This window comes from Habropoda laboriosa, unplaced genomic scaffold (assembly GCF_001263275.1).
Source record: "Habropoda laboriosa isolate 0110345459 unplaced genomic scaffold, ASM126327v1 scaffold561, whole genome shotgun sequence".
Lineage (NCBI taxonomy): Eukaryota > Metazoa > Arthropoda > Insecta > Hymenoptera > Apidae > Habropoda > Habropoda laboriosa.
In genome coordinates this window covers 458033-479275 of record NW_017100686.1, presented here as the reverse complement: position 1 = coordinate 479275, position 21243 = coordinate 458033, and the positions used below count along the sequence as shown (strand labels likewise).

Below are 21243 nucleotides of genomic sequence, written 5' to 3'. Positions count from 1 at the left end.
GCTTCTCTTATGCGCTGCTTCATATATAAATGCTAAAACATAATTAAATAAAAAAAAATTAAATAAAAGAACGTACAAATTACCTTGCGTGGAGGTGGAACTGGATTACCCAAACCGTGATCCGAACACATAGAACTCAATGATTCGCTGCTACGACCGTTGCTCAATCTCGACGAATTAATACCAGATGGGGCTGGTGGCGGCGGATTCCGTGGTCTTTGGAGTGTCGAGCTGTTTATTTTGTCAGCACCTAATGAAACACAAGAAACAGAAGAGAGAATAAATTTCAAGAACGAAACAAATATTGAACGAATCGAAATTTACCAAAACCAGGCGGCAGTTTGTAGAAGACTTTTTCTGAATTTTTAAACGCACCGTGTCCCGTTGAAGAATCTCCACTGGGCGATCTTTTATGATGCTGACTGTTTAATGTATTTAACGCATGTGGTAGAGTATGTAAAGAATGCCCAGCTAAGATCGGTTCGCTCGTTGTACGGCTATGCGTTGACGCTGCTAAGGACGCGGACGAAGGTAGTGTACCGTAATGAGAGGAGGGTATACCACCTGTACTTCCGGATGGTGGTGGTGGCGGTGCTACGCGCTTCTTCAACGATCCGTGAATATTGACTGAAATATCGGGCGCCATGGGAGCTGGTACTGAAAACGACAACAGAATTTTAATGCATCATTTTCGTGCAGGTGTAAATGTAATTTAACATACAGGCAGTTACTCGAGGTAACTAAACGACAGCTACGGTACGATTACAAATGAAAAAAAGTCTCACGAGACAACACGGTTTAGGTTCTTTTACACTTCAAGTGATTTTATTCATCTTTTTGTTACATCTTTTTCTGCTGCAATAATTTAAAAGTAATCATACCAGCAACAGGTTTCCTTGATTGAGGTGGCGGTGGTGGAGGCATTTGTTGCCTATTCGTCGAAGAACTTGGAGAAGAGCCGCTCTGCAAGCTGTCACAGGTACTACTTCGACTGCGTAATGTTACCGGCGAATCTCCTGATCCAGCAACACCACCACCACCACTGCCACCGCTGCCACCCACATAAGAAGGTGGCCGACTGCGAGTTTTCTTTTCAGGTGTTAAACACCCATTCTAAGGAGAAAAACAACATGGGTAAAACAATAAGATGAATGTTCGTTAAATGAAAAATTTTTCATTTTCATCGTTACTTGAAAAAAAAAAACATACTCTGTCTTCTATTATTGTTTCGTCATCCGAGAAATCGGTAGATCCTTCGTCGTGTGAGAGATTCCAATCGATATTAACATTATCGAACAATGTCTTTTGTCTTTGTAGAGCGTGACTCAGCTAAGGACAATGAAACATTTCATTGTCATTGTGTGTACGACATGGTATTGTTATACAAATTAGATGTCAATGGAATAATGGCTTTTACCAGTTCTTTACAAGTATGGTGCCCCATTTCCTGTGCAATATCGAGTGGAGTTTTATCTTGCTTATTTCGGTGGGTTGGGTCGGCGCCTGCTCGTAGCAACAACTTCATCGCCTCTGCTCTATCATGCCTCGCGCAGAGATGCAACGCTGTTTCTCCGTCGATGGTAGTTCTGTCTATGCCACCTGTCGACATGTTCTGCACGAGAAAATCTATAATGTGCAAGCTGTTTCCCATTTCACGTAAAACGGCTAAATGTAAAGCTGTTTCGCCGACATCCTGAAAGAAATGAACGTTACCAATCAATTGATATACTTTTAAATTGTACAAGGTGGATCAATAAGAACTGCCACATGAAATAACGAGTTATTTATTAATTTTATTAAAATATGTTTTCACAACTATTCACAATTATCATTCTTATAAATACTTATAAAAATCGTACCGAGGTGGGCAACGGTGCAGATAGATCTACATTTTCGGCGTAAACTTGCAGAAGTTGTTGCAAGTCGCGATTATTCACTGCATGCTCCAAATCAGAGAGAAGATCTCGTTCATCCGCGCAGGTATTCATCACGTATCTTTTGTCCACGTATTTAGCCCTTATAAAGTCGTACCTCTCTTCCCTGTGTGATACAGTAAAAATGAAACAGAAATTGGCTATTACAAGTTGAACAAACGAATAAATAAACGAATAATTCTGTTTACATCGTCGATGTTGGTGTTGGTTTGTGATTATGGTGTAAGGTGGCTTCCATCACTTCGTTAAACACCTGATTGGTCATGTGTCGTGCAAGAAGTAGCTGAGCAGTGCCCACATTATCCAGCGTGAGAGATTGTATTCTGGATATATGAACTCCTAAATCCCGATGAATTCCGCTACATTCTATGCACACGATTATGCCGAAGTTTGTGGAGAGCCACGTGGCATCTGTGAAATAATGAGAAAACAGTTAGCTTCTTTAACGCCGTCATCGGTATACTATAAAAATGGTATTTGAATGACATTTGTTCCGATATTCCGAGGTAGTACTGACAGTACAATTGCGTTCGAGTGAAACGTTCGGCACGAGAGAAAAGAAGGAGATAAACACCCAACAGTACTAACGTTTGGCTCTCGAAACATGTCCTCAGATTTACCATTTTGCGAGGAGCAGTCACAGCATTGATCATTTCCAGGTAACCTCATCACACATCGTATTACAGCCTGTTGAAGTTCAACTAAACTCGGATTTCCTGTGCCAGCCTCCGCTTTGCCGCTAGCGTCGAATGCTCGAAGCAAAGCACGCTCCTTGCAGTTTACCAAAACAGACATCCACGCACGCTGATCTGCTTCGTCTTCCGCTTGAAAGTGATACGTTCTGTTGTCTGTAATTGAGAGTGCAAATTTTATTCCGTTAGTCTTCCGGCTTTCGATTAATTTCCATTGGTATAATTTTCACACCGTACAAGCTTTGTTCTAATGGTTGATATGAAAATGAAGGGATACATTCTGCTTGTCACCCACTACCAGCTGTAAATAGGTTAACAATCCAACTTACAGCTAATAAGATCAAAGCCCCGTTTGTCGTCCGGCACTAGCTTGATCTGGCAGGTTAATAAATTCACTCTCGTCGGCGGTTTATTTTCATCCGCATGACAGATATCGAGATAACCCTCTGCTTGAACCGCGCACCGCCTTTTTTGCCAAACTCTCCTCATTTTTCCTTCGCTTTTCTTCAAAAGATGGCCGGATCTAGTGACGCCGTGTTGCTTATCTCCTTGAAGCTGGTGAAGCGAATACCCTGCATTCGCGTTCACATTTAACTGGAAAATTTCACACTCTTTAATTTTCTGCGATCGCACGTTGGGATAAAGGAGAACAGCGCGTGAGAATACGATGGTTAACTTACCTCTTTGTCACAACCAGAGCTTCTAAGAAGATTCCTTAGTTCTGTTAAACGTCTTCTCTCCTCGTCTTGCGTTTGCCTGATCTTCTGTAACTTCACACTGAGATCTGCCACGTACGAGCCAAAGTGTTCGATGGTCTTTAGGCCGTCTTGAAAATAACTGTAGAATCGACGTGAAAGTGAACAAATTCTTTTGGTAGAAAATTATGTATTTTGATCAAATTTCGCTTAATTTACGTATACTTTGTAAAATTTATGAAAATATTTCTTCTGATCCCGTTCATGGTTAAAAAATGGAAAAAATAGAAAGGAATGTGAAATATCAAACTTACTTGGTTTGTGCATGATAATACTCGACTAGATGCTGAAGCAGTTCAATTCCTTTTTTCGTTTTTATTTCGTTCACCTTTATAAGATACTGCAAACGAAACAAAACACATCGTTTCATATAATCACCACTCTCTTTCAATCTTTCGGAAAATTTCTTAAAATGCAAACTCTATTATTTAAACTAACAATGCCACTTTTTCCACTAGTTTCGAATGTAGTATTCAGAAAGAATCTAAGATGCCGTACGGTTAATAATTTCGGAATGAAACAAGGTCCAATTAGTTTCTCTAAACACATCAGATAAATACCAATCTGTTCCCATGCTACACCAATCTATAATTATTTCGTACTCTTCATTCAACATTTTAATCAACCACCCACGACCCTACCAGATTATGTAACATTTTCTTCCTATTGTTACTTGTGAAACATACTGGCACAGATTGACTGAAAAAACTTGAGACACTCTGTGTGACGTAATGGAACGACTTACGCAACCGAAGAATAACAATTTACAATAATTTACAATGTTCAAAAAATTCAAAATTGCAACTAAACACTCAATGATTAAATTTGAAAAAAAGAAAACAATATTAAACTTGCAAAAGAAAAATGACAAATATCATCATTTGATATTGTACCTCGAATACTCAAACAAATTGCACCTTGAAATGGTGAAAAAGAAAAGGAACACGTTTGATATGCGCCAGTTACGAACAGGTGTCAGAATTCATCTCGTAAAAGTGTCGTAAATTACAGCAGCAATGATTGCGTAAAAAGTATAGCGGAGTACACAGAGCGAATGAGAAAGAGAGAGAGGAGAGAGAGGAAGAGCCTGGCTCGTTCTAGATTTGTTTCGAGGGCCTCACCTCGCACATTTGTAATTGAAACAATCTTCTCTCCTTCTCCATCTCGTCGGCGATCTCGGCCGGCGTTACTTCCGTTCGAATGAGGCCAGCCTCTTTCGCGTGTTGTTTCTTCTCCTTCTCGATTTTCGCATATTTAGCTTCGTAATCCTTCCACGCCTTCTCGAACGGCCTCTTCAAGTCACCTTTCACACCTCGAAGATCTCCCTTCAGTACCGAATCCAGCGGGAACATCACGATGTTGTTGATGTTCTGCATCTATCAGACAATTCTGATTAATTAAACGGGACGATACCGACGATTCGGGGAAAAGAGAGGTGATCTTGTCTTATAGAGCGTTGAAAATCATTTTTTTTATTTTCTCTTTATTCCTTTCTTTTGGTGATTCTTTTGATAAATTTGCCGGTTCTTTAAATTCGTTTATGCTGCACAATTAGTAGACTTATGTATAGTACAGAATGTCAGATGAAAATAATTGTTTCCAGTGAAAGTTCAATCCCTTTCGAGGGTGGTTCTTTCGATAAATTTGACGATTTTTTAAAATCCGTTTGTACTACATAATTATAGAATAGAATGTTAGGAAAAGAGTTTACTGAACTGCAACTGAAAAGGTTTTGAAATAGTATGAATTTTTGCTACCAAAACAGTTGTTCCTTTAACCCTTTCGTTAACCTTTTCGCTACGGCGCGCTTGTGACAAAATATGATCGCTACGAACGGAGCGCATTACTGACTAGCCGACACTGAGGTACATTTCATATCTGATTTTTGTTTCCCACATGTTTCCAATATCTGTCTTATAAGATTTAAATGAAATTTGGCAAACGATAATTTTGTCGCAAAAACAAAAAAGAAAGAAAAGTATATATGGTATGAACGTATATGTACGCTCTTCGTACCTGAGCGCCCACTTTTCGAGAGCGTATATATACGCTCTTCGTATATGAATGTTCATTCTTCGAGGGCGTATATATACGCCCTTCGGAGCGAAAGGGTTAAGGCACGCTCGAGACAAAAAGCGCTCACTGTCTATTGCACGAAACAGCTATTATTTATGATAGTAGGTTGGTTTCAAAAATGAACAAATTTTTTCAAACGGGACCATAAAACGTTCGGTACATACTAGAGTTTTCATTAGAGCGCTTAATTCTTTCGTGACCACTGCAAACTTTAAGAAAGCAGCGCCGATATCTGGCTCCTGTTCTTTCAAAGCGGCATCTCCGAGCCTTTCCAGTGCTCTTCCTAGGTACACCTCGTTATCAACGTGAGCTAAAATACAAGGAAAGTAAAAAATATTACAAACAATACTCGCCAGAAATTTTGAAATTAAAAAAAGAAAATTACAACGAGTTTTCGTTGAAAAATTACTATCAGTCGCGTGTGGATAGAAATGTCTGCATAGAGGAACAGAATAACGCGATAATATGTACAATTACAATTTACGGAGGTGTTTTAGGTTAGATTTTTCCAAAAATCGATTGTTTTTTATTTTCTGAAAGTTCAAGGTTTTGGAAATTGCCGATGAAAATTTTCAAGCAAACAACACTCACCATTTCCAGAATTATGGATGGCTTTGATGGCTTTCTTCAGTTTCGTGAGGCCATCTCTGTCGAAGTCCAACGTCTGGAACAATTGCATAAAATTAGGTGAACTCGATGTACACAATTCCTCTTCGTTCTTGTTACATATTATTACACGATACGGGTCATACAGAGAGAACAACAGTGAAAGGAGCCAGATACTTCTGTTCTATGATCTAACAGCGGAACAAACAGGTTCATTTTCAACTCCCCTCTATTTTATCCAAGTACTTCTATGAAAGATCGATTAAGTTCAATGTGAAATGCTTCTTTTTGTTACATTCGGTTACAGATTTTATCGAGTTCATTTTCTCGAATTACTTGTGTGAATTTTTTCAACTATTTCTGCGAGACTCGAATCAGTGTTTCATTTCTGAAAATATACCATCTACATTACCGGCCAAAAGTTTCGAATCACCTCTCACTTTTCATCAATATTAAATCTGCTGCTAATTTTTGATAGATTTCAAGTTCATCTTCATTTATCTCATACCAATTGATTCGAACGATAAAAAATTCTCAAAGTCGCTGACTTTTTTCTGGAGATTTTTGTGTAAATTGCGATATGCTCGGTGATTCCAAAGTTTTGGCCGGTAGTGTATACATTTTCACATTTTTAATATCGAATTTTAAATTTGACAAATTTATTCTAATTGTTTTTAATTAATCTTCTTATTTGTTACAATTTTATATCTACTTAATACTCTTGAAAATCATTCCAAAAGTATTTCCATAGCGTTCATTGGTATTTAATAATCAGCTGCTATCTTTTCGTTATTGACTTCTTTCTTAATTTCCGGTGTGACAATATCGACCGGCACTTATCTCCCTTTTCCTAAGTTATTTTAATACGCTCGTCCGTTTTTTCTTTTTCGCGATACAATTAGTCTGGTCTCCTGAAATGTTTATTTTACTTCTGGTGAAAAATTAATTTCAATGGCTTCTCCGTTTCTAATTTTTCGGGAGTTCATTTATCTTTAGCAGAGGACGAAACGGAAATCGGCTTAAATATATTAAACAGGAAAGAAAGAAAGTTAACAAAAATTTGATCGCAAATACTTTACTAAATTTAGAAATTTCAAAATTAAGAATATAAAGAAAAAACGATGTTTTTTGGCAGAATTTACTAATTTCCTTAAAACCGACCCGAATTTTCCGTACAATCTAATAAATAGTTCGACAGAGTTAGGGCAATCGAAGAAAACATGAGTAAACAAAATTAGCATTATTCCATTCAGACGTACACTTCTTCTAGAAACGAAATTCTTTTCAATTTTAAACACAGTCCCGTAAGACCCTTTCTTCATTCTTTTCGAAATACTCTCCGGCTTTCTTTCCACTCCGCTTTGGCAATTTGGAGCACGGTGACATTTCTTCTTCGCAGTTGGTTCCTCAACGATTCCTTTTTCTCTCACGTATATCCGTGAAAGAAAGTCGAGCGATAAAAGATGGCAACGAACCGAGATAGCCATTGAATGGAACACACTTCACTCGTTGAATTAAAAACATTGTCCACGGTACGAAGGACGTGACGGTTGTGACGTAATCGTCGCAGTAGTATTTCCTTCGTTTCGAATGCGGTTAGAATGACAATAACCGTTAAAGCTGGGTTAAGCAACGAAAAGTAACGAGAATTGTTTCATACCAAAGAAACGAATTTCAGAGATTTTAATACGTTGAACGCCGGAGCAATTCAGTTTTTCGTTTTAATAGAGCACGTCGGGATATGCATAAACATTGTGTAAACAGTTATAAATAAGACTATTTAAATACGCTGTATGATGCATTAGATAAAAATTTTGCAAATATTACCATTTATTTAAATTAAATGCTTATACTAATCTTAGTGTCGCTGGTCACTGGTGACCTCCACGGTATTCAATGTGTTGAGCTGTTATATCAGTCTGATTACTCGTTGGATTTTCACCGACAGAATTTATAAGGTGGTCAAACTATAATAGAACGTGAGTTTTCATGATTCAAAAGTTGCTTGTACGACTGGTGTTAGATCGAGTAATAAGTTCCTCGTGTTTATTGATGTGCCGTTTAATGTCAAACATACCATTAACACGTTCCGTGCCGGACCGATTTTTGGTTAGTTTTCGTTCAGGCCGCGTGGAGCGCACACGTCTCGCGCTGTCGAGACTAACAGTTTTACTTTTCACCCTATATGTCTTCTAATATTTACAAGATTGCAGAAATCACGGTTATCGAGGAAAAGGTGACGTTTAAGATGCACTATAGAGCGAAGAAAACATTTTTGTTTCAACAAATTATCGTCGTAGTTGCATCGTTTAAGTCAACGGAAGGGAAAGGCAGAAATATCAAACGGCGTGAACGGGAAGTTCAGCGTGGGGCGTATACGCGGCACGGAACGTGTTAAGGGGGGAATCCCAAATGGCGGATCGAAAAAATCGATTTTCAAACATACCATTAACCTCTTCAGGGATGATTTTTTTTTAAGTTAGAATTTTTTATGTAGTTACATTTATACTCATGCTAAATCGATAGCAATTGAACTACTTTCCTTAGGACATTTTGGGAGATTGTTTTTCATATTTTCTCTATGGCAAATATTGGAATTTTCGGAAAATCTAGAGGTACACATATGTGTCGGTGTCCCTGAAGAGGTTAAGAGGGGAATCCCAAACGACGCATGGAAAAAATCGATTTTTTTTTTTTGCATAAATCGATAATTTTGATACCTTGAGAATGTTCCCGAAGTGTTAGATCGGAATTGGAAGAATTAACAGAGCTATAAATCGTTGGAACGTAGCGTGTCACGCATGTATGTATATCGGGGAAAATTTTGAACGAGTTTTTCTCGAAACTTTAAATACGAATTCACAAATTGGACTGATATTTCTACACTATATTTCTCACTCAAAAACAAGGAAAAAGTACCTACGTCATAACTCTTTCTGATTATTCCTTTAATTTAAAAAAACAAAAAAAAAAAAAGAATAGCTGCAAGTGATTTCTGAATGAATAAACTAACGCTTGAATATAGTCTAATCGGTCGTTTATCGATAAACTCGTCGATCGTAGGTGTTTTTCTATTCCTGCGTTGCAATTAAATTGAAAACACGATCGTTTGAACGCAGCAATGCTTGTTTGATCAACGCCAGTCCGGAAGTAATTGAATTAATTAATATTGCCGTTTCCCTTTCGAATAGAAATATACGCTGGCAGGTATATGCTAACGTTAAAAAGTCTTGATCGGTTGTAACGATAATCAAATATTTTACATCTGATTTGCATACGCGGTTTTAATTCGACGACATTTATTAACATGTTCGTAACAAGTAGGAGTATTTTTATTCGATCTGTAACACCATTACAAGCTGGACAATTTATAATACACATTGTACCTTGGAATTTCTGAAAGTAACGGTATCTGATTTCAAGTTACAATCAATCCGCGACAGTTATAGATAAGATCCTTATGCTGTTGATGCGACATTCAACTCGTCTGCACAGGGTGTTCAAAGGGAATTTACTACAATTTATAATACAGTAGGAGTATTCGAAAGAGTTCGACGAAAGGAAGGGAGCATTCTTTCAGAAGAAAGAAATTTCGAGCGTTTATCAGAACGGCCATAACAATCTTTGAACGCTTGTAACTAGCAAATTTATATTTCTAAGAATAGAGTAAAAGAAAAAGTAGAACTTGGGTGGAAAATTATTTCACCTACCAGGTATTATAAAAAGCACTACAGTTTAGATATTTCGTACAGTGCACACATTCTGTACAATTTTGTACCTTTAACCCTTTCACTGCTCTACCGGCGCTTTGAAAATTTTCTCTTACCGTGCTGTTGGTGACATTCGCTACACTTTCGCCTTAATCCAATCCTTAAATTCTGCTCAAAATTCAATCCTTCGAGTACTCTCGCTTTAACTGAATAACAGAAATTGAAAAATTTTCAAACGCCAAAACGAAAGATTTTACCGACAATCTGCCGCAGCGAAAGGGTTAAGTTTCCAGTAAACGCATGAAAATCCACCGTCTAACTTTTCAATGAAGCTGTCCGATTGTCCTTGTCCGGTCGCGCAGCCCACCGGCCAGTAACACATCAGAAACTAATAAACAGTCCTTTCCAGCCGTCTTCCTAGCCCCTAACAAATTCCTTCCCTACCATAAAGCAGTTCACGTCGCATCCTGGTCATGTTTCCCATCCCTTTCCCCTTTCCGGGTTTTTCCCATATTATTTAAACTTTTGCCCACCACCTTCACCCTCACGTTCTCCTTCCACTAGTTTCCTAATATCCAATCAGAACATACGCATTTTTCGAGACCTTCTTTTCCACCACCTTCAACGTCCAACCAATCAGAACATACACCGACCCAATATATACCCACGCACCACCACAAAATAAAGAGTTCAAAAGACACTTCACGAGGACAAGTAAAATCAAAAGACACATCTAAAGTATCATCCCTTACCTCCGGAAACGTTCGTAAGGAAAAAACACTGTACGATACGCGGTGTCGAAACATCGGAGTGAAGAGTTACGACCTTCATTAACGCGCCGTCTTTAGTAAAATAGATCGCGTTGCATCGCGAACTCGTGCAAAAACAGAAGCATTTTTAGACACAAGTTCACCCAAACTTTTCTCATCTACTCAACCTCATTAACACACAGTACAAGTTTTATCCCAAACTTTTTGGACACCCTGTACACAGGAAAAAGAGCTGTCAACGGTGAGCAAAGCCAACGGTAAAAAGACAAGATGTAATCGATCGGAGTACAATAGAATCGGAGATTGGGTGGTAAACGACGGAACCGGGGAATTTCGGAAGGAAAGAGTTGTCGAGGAAATTGTTGTATCAGCGTAACGTGCTCAACGATGCGTCGTGACGCGTTGTGATGTATCTCGCTGCGATCTCATCAGCCAACCAGCCAGCTCGAGGAAAAAAACAAAGGTACACGCGCGTTCCTCCACCTTCGCCCATTGTGCGTCCGCCGACTTATCAAGCCGTCGTCTGATAAGTATCGTTGTACCCCCGTGTTGATGGTTATTCAGAATTCACCGTGGATCGTGCGATCTTTAATTACCTACGCGATCTCTCTCCTCCTCCACTCTTCTAAACACCACCGACGAGAGAATCTGCGTAAAACGATTGCACGCGTGAGAGAGATAAGACCTCGAATTGTCCTACGAGCCAAGTGGAACACTTTTGTACTAATCCCTGCGTAACACGGTTCATTTTCACCCTGATATATGCAACAACCTAAATTAATTTAGGTAAACGTTGGGATTCCGCTCGATGTAATCTCTGGGAAAAAAATTAGCGCACATGCAGCAGCGTGTGCTAACCTAATTTTATCGGTTGAAACAGTTACGTTGGAATTGAAATTTTGTTGAAATGTTTTGTACGAAAGTTGCACGGTTTTAGGGGCGGGACGGCGTTGCAACGGGGAAACTTTGAGGGGACAGTTTCTCACTGTCTTTTTTTTTTTTTTGTTTTATAGTGATTTGTATATTATTTTTGAAACTGTGTGCAAAATTTGTTCCTTTGGCCGTATCTTTTTAAAATTTGATTGATTGAAGTAAGGTGCATGTTGGATTATTTCTAACAACACCCTATGGAAATAATCAAGTGAGGACAAAAATGTCTCCGGGTTATTTTAAACAAAGGCACTAAGACTTCCACCAGATGCATCTGGTGTCCGTCTTCGAGTCACTCACTGCACAATGCCGTACCATAATGTAAACAGTTTCTAGGTATAAGGGGACCCCAACTTTCTTTTGGGTGCCCAGAAACAGTCCTTCAGAAGATTCAATAGAGTAAAGACGTTTCCTCTGAGACCGTAAATAAATCGTATATTACAAAGTTAAAAGACTATTTCATTCCATAACCTATTTCCAATAGTGCAAGTGCGTGAAGGATAAAATTAAGGTGGAAGTGAATCAAAAGTGGCTCCAACCTATAGTAATGAAAGGGTTAACGAGAGTGAATTGCATAGTATATTTGTTATTGGAGATGTTTTCGTAAATGTGAGAAAATCGATTTCGGCGAACGTTTGAATTGCCCGTGATAGTGGCTATAGTGTATTTTGTATTTGAACTAATTGTTTAATCAACATTCTACTTTGCATCCTATTTTCGAAATTGAGATCACAGTCTGAAATTAAATTTTCCGATTTTCTAAACAATCCTCAGATGTGGCAGAGGCATGCAACGACGTTGCATGCCAAACTGCGCTCTCTGTGTTCCAATTTAATATCGTTCGTGCTATTCATACTTCGGAATACGGTTTGATAAACCAACGTCTGAAACGAGTAAAATCATTCTTCTCTGTATTGCAATATATGCAATTCCATTTTTTTGTTAACTCATATCGTACACGATTTTCCTTCAGATATACTCCACAGTTTGTCACTTTCATTTTACCTTTTTTCAAAAGAAGAGAGTAATTGATTTGCATTTGTTAAATCTTCGTGTGAATTTAAAGGAATTGGTTACTCTATTGCAGTATACTTAAAAAATCTGTCAGCGCCTTAATTCGATTGAATAGAGAGCGTGATCCATAAAAAAAAAAGGTTTATTATCATTTATAATTTATCATTGTACGATATCTGAGGGCGAAAATTCTTACGTCGAGTCTGACTCGACATAGGACCGCGAAGGGTTAATGCTTCAATTTACAGCCTTATCGTATCGCTTCCACCAACTATACACACGCGCGTTAGCGGCTACGCTACTTTTCGGGAGCAAGCGGTACATTGAAAAATTGTCATCGAGCATAGCGGAACTGTACGTGTCATCTCGGCCGATAAAGGCAGCACCGCTACTTGTTCCGCGAAAAGGAGCGGCCGAGTTGCAAGGCAGCCGCTGAAATAATAAGACTGTCCTTTTCTAAAAAGACCTCGAGCCGCCGTTCTTCCTTGTACAGTCGACGGAAGAAATGTAGCGAGGTCGTAAAATCGGTCAAGCGTTAAAGTTTATACGTTGAAGCATACCGACCGGTGAATCGACAGAAATCTCAGAAGGTAAGGAAGAAAAATCTGAATTAGAGCAGCATTTGATTCAGCGCTAATTGAAAAACGAAAACTGAGTGTTACTGCATCAATTGGTACTCATGTCTACACTTTCCTTTAACAATTCTTTATGTTTCTGTGAAAGTACAGCACAATCACTCCGAATCCTCGCTTTTTAGACATTTTTACGTCGACACAGCGTTTTGAAAATAAAAATTTATAAAATTTTGAATATCAAAGCTTGAAACAATCGTAAAAATTTTGGTTGCCTACACAAGGATTATATTTCTTCCATCGACTCTACACCGCCGAGAAGTTAAAGCAATCGAGAACAATAAGCTGCAATTTATTTTTCAATCCATCCATAAACTAAACGCGCGCGTGTGTGTTAGTGTATACAGTATCAGAAAATTTATAGCGTTTAGCAGTTTGTACGGAGCAGTTTGCACGGACCGCTAATAGAGTTTGTTCAACTAAGATTCAGGGAAGTTGTCAATACGCGAGAAACTAAAGCGACAGGTTTCCCTTCAGAGTCCGTGTACTATCTTGAAGAGCGGCTGTTCGCCGCAGTAACAAAGACATCACACGGGGCATGATTGGAAAGTTGAAATGGAAACGTATGGATCGACAAACGTCCCTATTGTAAACACGGCCGCTGCTAGTGCAGGATCGTTGAACAAATTGAATGAAGTAGGGGGATAGTATGACAGAAATTCAATGACTCGAACTTTGTCGGCTTCTACGTAATGCCTTCTAGGGCCTATCCAAAACGTTTGAGAAAAAGCAAGAATTAAGCGTGTTCGAAACCGAATGAAATAAAATGTATGTCTATAATTAATATCGAATTTTGAACAAATTCTGATCCTTTGGATGTTCGAACTATTATATTTTTCTTAATTGCAACCTAACCTAACCTAACTTTTTAGGATTTATCCAAGAGAGAATACTATCTAAAATGTTTGAGAAAAAGCAAGAATTAATTTTGCGCTATCCTTTCTATTCTATTGCAGAAACGTAAGTCACGGCATTATAAATAAATGGGAAAGTTATTTTTATATATTTAGGAAATAATTAAAATCATTTTTGGCATATCAATTTGAGAAAAATGTAAATGTTAAGGGGTTAATATCAAATTAGAACTAATTCTGATTCTTTGAATGTTCGAACATTTCTCGTAAAACATCTCTAGTCAATTTCTTTTAATTTACTCTTCCACAGGATATTCATACAAGAATAATTGTTCTAAATTCCTCATTTAACACGCATCTTTATTATAAAATTCCACGGCTACGTTGCATAACAGCAGACGCTTCCTATAAAACAGCGTCGCGTCCATAAAACGCAAGGAAATATTGAAAGATGAAAGAATGTCTAGCAAGAAGCGAAATTGTAGTACAGATCGTTTGACATTCTTCCTGCACAACGGGTTAAACTTTGAGATAAATTAAACGAAATACTTTATAAAAGAATTTAGACCGTCGGTAAAGAAGATGTTATTAACCTATAAATACATTTAATCTTTTACCGTAAAAGTATAATAATTACGAAGAAAAATCTGTAATTCAGAGCTCTGAATAATTAAACCAGAACTAACAATAGTAATTAGGTTTTCCTCAAATTCTGGCTGCACGCGTTCAGGGACAGATGCACGCTTGAACGGGGTTTCCCCGCTACACGAGCCGCCAGCCACGCAATAATAGCACACACGCATCTCGCACGCGTTATTCCGGTACCAAACTGTGTCGCGTCTCTAAGTGCCCCTGTGACTCTCGAATTACGAGTTTCACGATCCACGAATTTACGTGGAACATGTTCACGTGCAATATGAAGTTACTTTATGCCACCCATTTTAATACTATTACACAATATAGGAGCGAAAACTGCGGTACTTTCTTAGTTGCGTATAAACACGTGTTTCCACGAAAGATATAATACTTCGATTTAGTTTCCTCGATACGAATGTTTTTCACGAATTACTGATAGTTTGTAATAAAGTGATCGTTTGATCATAGGAAAAATAGAAAATTAGATGAGAAGATAATATTTTTCGTTCAAATAAAGAAATATCCTCGTTTTATTAGGTTCCAATAAATTACTAAATTTTATTTAGGCCAATAAATTACTGAAGGAAATCGTTGACTGTAGAAGACATAGAAAACGAATATTTTTAATAAAATAAAGAAACCTTCAAACGAAGAAATGCCTCTCTCTCTCTCTCTCTGTTAAACGATTTACGTTTAATATTCGATATCATTAACCCCCTAACCTACAACGTGTCAGAGATGCTGGTGAAGATGTGACAAAAATAATAGTTATATTAGTAAGAAAAATTCATTACAATCCTAACTTTCGTTTGAATTTGTAAGACTGAGGATTACCGAATGTAATTGAATTAATTACAAATATTATATAATGGCTGACGCTTAGATGCATAGTCAGAAAAGAAATCATAGATTAAGGGGTTAAACAGTTTTCGATTATTCTATAAAACTAGAAAAAATCATAAAATAATAATTCTACATTATCACAAAAATATGAACAACGTTTAATAGTAAATTGTGTCTCGTAAAATCGTTTTCAAGTGTACATAACGTTTCAAAACTCCAAATCAATTAAGCGAGTAATAAATAAAAAATGACGAAGGATACATTCTTCGTCGAATAACAAACAACATTTGATTTTGCTTTGTATCTTAGTAAAGAGCATTAACGAAACTGTGACAAGGTTTCAAGTAGGAAGTTGCATATTGCTCGACGCAAAATTCAAGCTACTACTTCCTTCTCGCCTTAAAATTGAGCGCAATTGAAATATCGCGTGAAATATGAAAAATGAGAAAGGAAAGTACGAATAAAACGCTGAATGAAACGCATGAAGAAAAAAAGAGTAAAAATAAAAAGATAGTGAAATACAAGTGCGTGGCCAGGTATGGTAGCTCGTTTTAAAAAACCGTGTCATCGCGCAGCAGCTCTCGAACTAGAAACTTGCGAAATGCAAGATGGTTACGGGCGAACTGACCTCCCTAACGGCTGCTACGCTCGTGCTAGTGGTAGGGATAGAGCCAATGGAACAGGTTTCGCGCTATTCCCAGCCAATGAACCTCGTTTACCATGTACTGTACTTTAACACATTTGCTTCCATGTTTTCGCGAAATTTTGCCGAAATTGTTCAATCACGTCGAGTAACAAAACTGTCGAAAATACTTCAAAAATTGTACACACCGATTGTCGCTATTCGAAAGCTCCTCGAACGAACCTCCTTGGCTCGTCACATTTTGCTCCTCCTTAACCTGTTAACTGGGGATTCACCTCTCAAACAGAAATCTAATTAAACTTGAATTAAAATCATAACCAATCACTTCATTCTCGGTATTTATTTATTAAACGGAATAAATAAACTGTCGTGTTCTAAGTATCTGTGAACCAATGACGAGTTAACTCGTCTTCTTCAATTAACAGGTTAAAGATTCTCGATACTTGTTTCATCACGACTGAATTTTTGCAATTGATCTCAACTCTGCAGATCGTTAAAGTTCGATCACTTAGATCACATAATTATCGTCCTTGTTTATTTACACACTTGTGTATACATTATTCTAGCTGTTCTCTGAACGACGAAAAGAAAGAAGGAAGGAAAATGAAATTTTCGATATCGGGGAGGAATTTTTTCAATTCCAATGAAATCGCAGCGTCGTTAGTTTCCGTTCCAATTATAATCAGGTGTACACAGAGGAGGAAAATTTAGCGACAGAAAGGTCGTTCAACGAGGCTGGCCGTGAGCAACTAGGCTAGCCTGGCTCTCTACCTTTTCTATAGCCTACTCCTCTCCTACTTGTAAGGGAGATGGGTTCGAGCGCTCGTCAGAGGAAGATAAGCTTTTCTCTCGATGGCTATTCCTCCGATTTGATACAACTTACGGTATATGATTCCCATTTTCGAAATCTCTACGCAACGGCGAACTAATAATAAACGTGGATATCGCGGTGAAATAAGATAACAGCAATAACAGGAAGCAAATAGAGACATTGTTTATGGTTAATGATACAAACACAAGTTTCGTACCTCGAAACTTAATACACGAATACCCGACGAATTTTCAAATTCATTTTTAACGAAAATGTTATTCTTTATTTTTGATCGAGTTTTACATGTAGAATCACTCTTTGCTTTGGTTGTACCACGTGTTCTGCAATTTTCCTTCTCCTTTTTGTAATCTGTATTCTCTTAAGTTTAAGCGTAAGTGCGATCTATCCTACAATGATATTCGGCACAAACTTGAAGATTTAAGTTGGCACGAATCAGAGTACATCCACTGGTGTATCACTACGATGTTATTTAGCTTATGTCGCTAAAGTATGATAGACGTAGAACGTGATGTCTCTTTAATCTTTCTTATTCTTCTATGGTGTCCAGTAGTTTCCTGGCCAAGTTTGTAGGCACACGACGCGAGTGAAACGTAAACTCGTTAGCTAGATCGCTTCCTCTATGTCATTACCATTAAATTTGTTTAAATTCCATAGTAACATTAATGCTAGAACTTTCTCTCAACCCTTTAACTTACAACAACGTGTCAGACTCGTGGCAGAGATTCTGGTGAAGATGTGACAAGAATAGTTATATTACTAAGAAAAATTCGTCGCAATTCTAACTTTCGTTTGAATTTGTAAAACTGCGGACTACCAAATGCAATTAATTAGAGCTTTTGTTACCTGGTACAGTACTGGAACGATAAATGTCTGACGCTTAGATGTACAGTCAGAGAAGAAATCATAGGTTAAAGGGGTTAATCTCGATCTAATTTCAATAATACACACTCTCACCGAACAGAACTTCCATCGACGATGATAATAACAATACAGAAGAAATATGGGGATTATCGATGAAATACTCGAGGAGGCATTATAGAAGCAAGTTGGAAAAGGAGTTAATTAACCCGAATTAGAGTGCAGTACGCTGATGACGAGCATGTAATAAATGTTGACACGAAAAAGAAGACGAGTCAGTGAAGGACCGTAGAGGGACGACCAGATTCAAGCACACTTTAAACTACTAAACCAGTCTCTACCTTCTATCCTCTCTCTCTATCTGTCTCCCTCTCTACCTCTCGAGCGACAACCAGGTGAGACGACTAAGAACGAAAGGAATTCCTGGCCGTGCGACCTTGGTAGGTCGTTCGTATCCGAGTCGTTTACCTGGACCGATTTGCAAACGTTCAAGTAAGAAACCGCGACGATGTTTCAACGACTCCAAACATCGCCGGCTTGTCTGCACGGGGCCAAACGTGCTCTACTGAACCGCGGCGAAGAAAATAGCGAGATAACTGTCGCGCGCGTTAATTGAGCCACTCAGAAGCCAAAGTGTACTTAAACTCCGTGAAATTGGATTAGTGAATTTTTGTTCGTTTACGAAGAGTTAAGCATCCCGAACGCGTGTGCTTTGATACTGAAGAAGTGGAGTTTGTCATTTTCACGCTCTCTCATTTTCTTCTACTCTAAATTGCTGTCCTTGCAATAATGCGAAGAATTGTTTCTCTTAATCGAGTTAAGCACGTTGCACGAGTTAAAAATATTTTACAGTGATTGGACGAATTTGGAAAAGTGGAGTTTGTCGTTTTGGCTTCTGAATGGCTCCATTTCGTCGTTTATTCTATTCTAAATTACTGTTCCTGCAACGAAGCGAAGAATATTCCTCTTAATCGAGTGAAACAGAATGTAAACCGAGATATAATTCGCGAACGTTGAACGAGTGCAAAATACTTCCCAGTGGTCGGAAGAATTTGAAAAAATTGGAGTTAATCTTTTCAACTTGCGAGTGGCTGAATTACAAAAGAAGTAAAAGCACCGGGACGTAACTGAGCCAATATCGAGGAGAATATTATGGGAATGGTTAATGGAAGTAATGGAAAAATAAACATCACTGATAGATTCTTCACGGTCGATAAAATAATGCACGGAGGATTATCTCTGTTTCACATTTCAAAACACTTGTTTATTCGTGCGACAGTGATAAAAGACGAGACTGGGTTTTTACCGTGTACACTCCCCTTCGTAGGTAATAACGAATATAATTTATCGAATATAAAGCACCGAATTCTACACGAATTTACCGAAACCTACCGAGCTCGATTGAATCGTGCGTTATATCAGAAGAAGCGATGAAGCAGTATCGGCAAATATGGCTGCGGACTTATACCTAAAACGTACGTGATGTGGGCGTACAAATCGATAAACGGATAGCTCGAATAACTCTCGGAGAAGCCAATTTCAAGACCACTGAGAAACAAAAGCTGATATTTTCCAAGGAAAATGTTGTACTTGGGTTGACACGTTTGCGAAAAGAACGGTATATGAGCGATTTCTAAATGAGACAGAATTATTTCAGAGGGAAAATCGACGGAATTAGATTGAACGGATGTTTTCACGATCGTTGGTGGATCAGCAATGGTGATTTCTTCAGTCGTGATGGACATAATAGCAGAGGATCCATTATGTTAGGATTATCGCGGTTATTGTTGGTTCATTGCACCCAACGCAGGGTATAATGAATTAAGTGCTATTAAAAATCTGCTTCGTAATATATTAAGTCATCTTATGAGTAACGCCGTTTGTTATCTTGGTTCGATGTTTGTCCACGTCAAAAATAAAAACAGAAGGAACTGAACAACTGAAGTGGGAATTAATGTCACATCTACTATATTCTCCTTAATTGACACTACTGGATTGCCGTCTAATTCGTTCACTAGAACAGTTTTTAAATGGCGGAAGTTTCAAGAATACAGACCACTTGAAGTTAATCCGAAAGATTAGGTTAAGAAACATTTTGTTGATGGAAAAAGTGGCAAAAAATGAAAGGAAGTTTCAAGAGTTAAAATGTAATATTATTATGCATGTTTTAAATGCATATTGCAAGATACGGTAGAAAAAAATGGAATTTATAAAAAAATTTGAAACCCTCGGGAAGACAATTAGGTGACTCTTTTAATGTGCCCCACCCTGTGTACTTGCGTCAAAAGTTTTAACTCGTTTAATTGCACCGATACTAAAAAAAATCTTCCAAAGAAGAATTATAAAAAAAATCGTCAGTTATAATAGAAGTGGTAAACGCGTAGAATGTCGTCGAATAATGCTCAATAAACGCTGACAGAGCAGGTGTAGGATTTTCGTTCGGCTGATTTTATTAAACTGCTTAGACACTTCAAATTTACTGCGTTTCAACGTTTCGATTCGATAGCTGGTTACAAATGACGATTCCATTTTTAAAACGTTATCTGCTGGAAAGAATTAAAAACATTTAAAACACAATGGACATAACTTTCGAACTTGAGACGTGCACGAACGCAACATACTCGATATATTTAGTATCTATTTCGCTACGTAATTATAGTACATTTAGTGTAATATGGTTGAGTTTTATTTTCTGACTCGTCACGAGTTCAAGAATTCGTGCAACATGCATCGCGTCGCAAATTAATCCAATCTAGTAACTTACACAGAATGTAAATATTAAATATCGATATCGTTTAATTTGTAATTTTTAATATTTCAATCCAAAAGTACTGAATATTTTCTGGAAGTACTACTAGCGCCACACCGACGTAAGTCACTTATACTGAAACCTGAATATACTTATATTCTTAAAATATATTTAAATTCTAGAATGAAACGTTATTATACTCGTTGAACTTGCCATTTCACTCTCTACAAGACGAGAAAGAGTAAAATGTATAATTCCATTAAAAAGAGAAAAATGGATGATCTTGAAATTTTGAGAAACAAAAGATGATCTTGAGAGGAATTATTTTCTTTACTCTCAGTTTGGTTTGCTCCCTTCAAACACATTATTTCAATGACAAATCTATTAAATTGTTTTTTATTTATGAAAAGTTAAGTTTTGATACTAAAATTGGAAGAATTTCAAAAAGTGGACTTAATCATTTTGTCTTCTGAGTGGCTCGTATTTAGATCTTATTCGCATGATCCACTCTATTACACATATCTATACAGCGAACACAAATGTATCATATAAGGTAGGAGAAGAATTGATGTGATCAGAGAACGTTTCGAGTTGGTTGAACAATTATCAAAAATTATCTGGAGCGTGTTAATGTATTGGTTACAATTAAATGACCGGTTACACAAAATCCAATAGCATGCCGCTTGGGGAATTGATGTCGATGGAATTA

General features: G+C 37.7%; 1 protein-coding gene across 1 annotated transcript in view; it reads right to left on the bottom strand.

Moving 5' to 3' along the window:
* Positions 1 to 21243, bottom strand: part of LOC108576885 (arf-GAP with SH3 domain, ANK repeat and PH domain-containing protein 1) — a 38930-nt gene that overhangs the window by 11403 nt on the left and 6284 nt on the right. The window contains exons 2-15 of the mRNA XM_017939949.1: positions 6049 to 6121; positions 5622 to 5767; positions 4503 to 4757; positions 3636 to 3721; positions 3307 to 3463; positions 2956 to 3220; positions 2555 to 2782; positions 2123 to 2345; positions 1860 to 2040; positions 1418 to 1693; positions 1210 to 1329; positions 882 to 1113; positions 376 to 657; positions 84 to 250 (exon numbers count right to left, since the gene is read on the bottom strand). Of these exons, the coding sequence (XP_017795438.1) occupies positions 84 to 250; positions 376 to 657; positions 882 to 1113; positions 1210 to 1329; positions 1418 to 1693; positions 1860 to 2040; positions 2123 to 2345; positions 2555 to 2782; positions 2956 to 3220; positions 3307 to 3463; positions 3636 to 3721; positions 4503 to 4757; positions 5622 to 5767; positions 6049 to 6121 (2691 nt within the window). The remainder of the gene's footprint in view (positions 1 to 83; positions 251 to 375; positions 658 to 881; positions 1114 to 1209; positions 1330 to 1417; positions 1694 to 1859; positions 2041 to 2122; positions 2346 to 2554; positions 2783 to 2955; positions 3221 to 3306; positions 3464 to 3635; positions 3722 to 4502; positions 4758 to 5621; positions 5768 to 6048; positions 6122 to 21243) is intronic.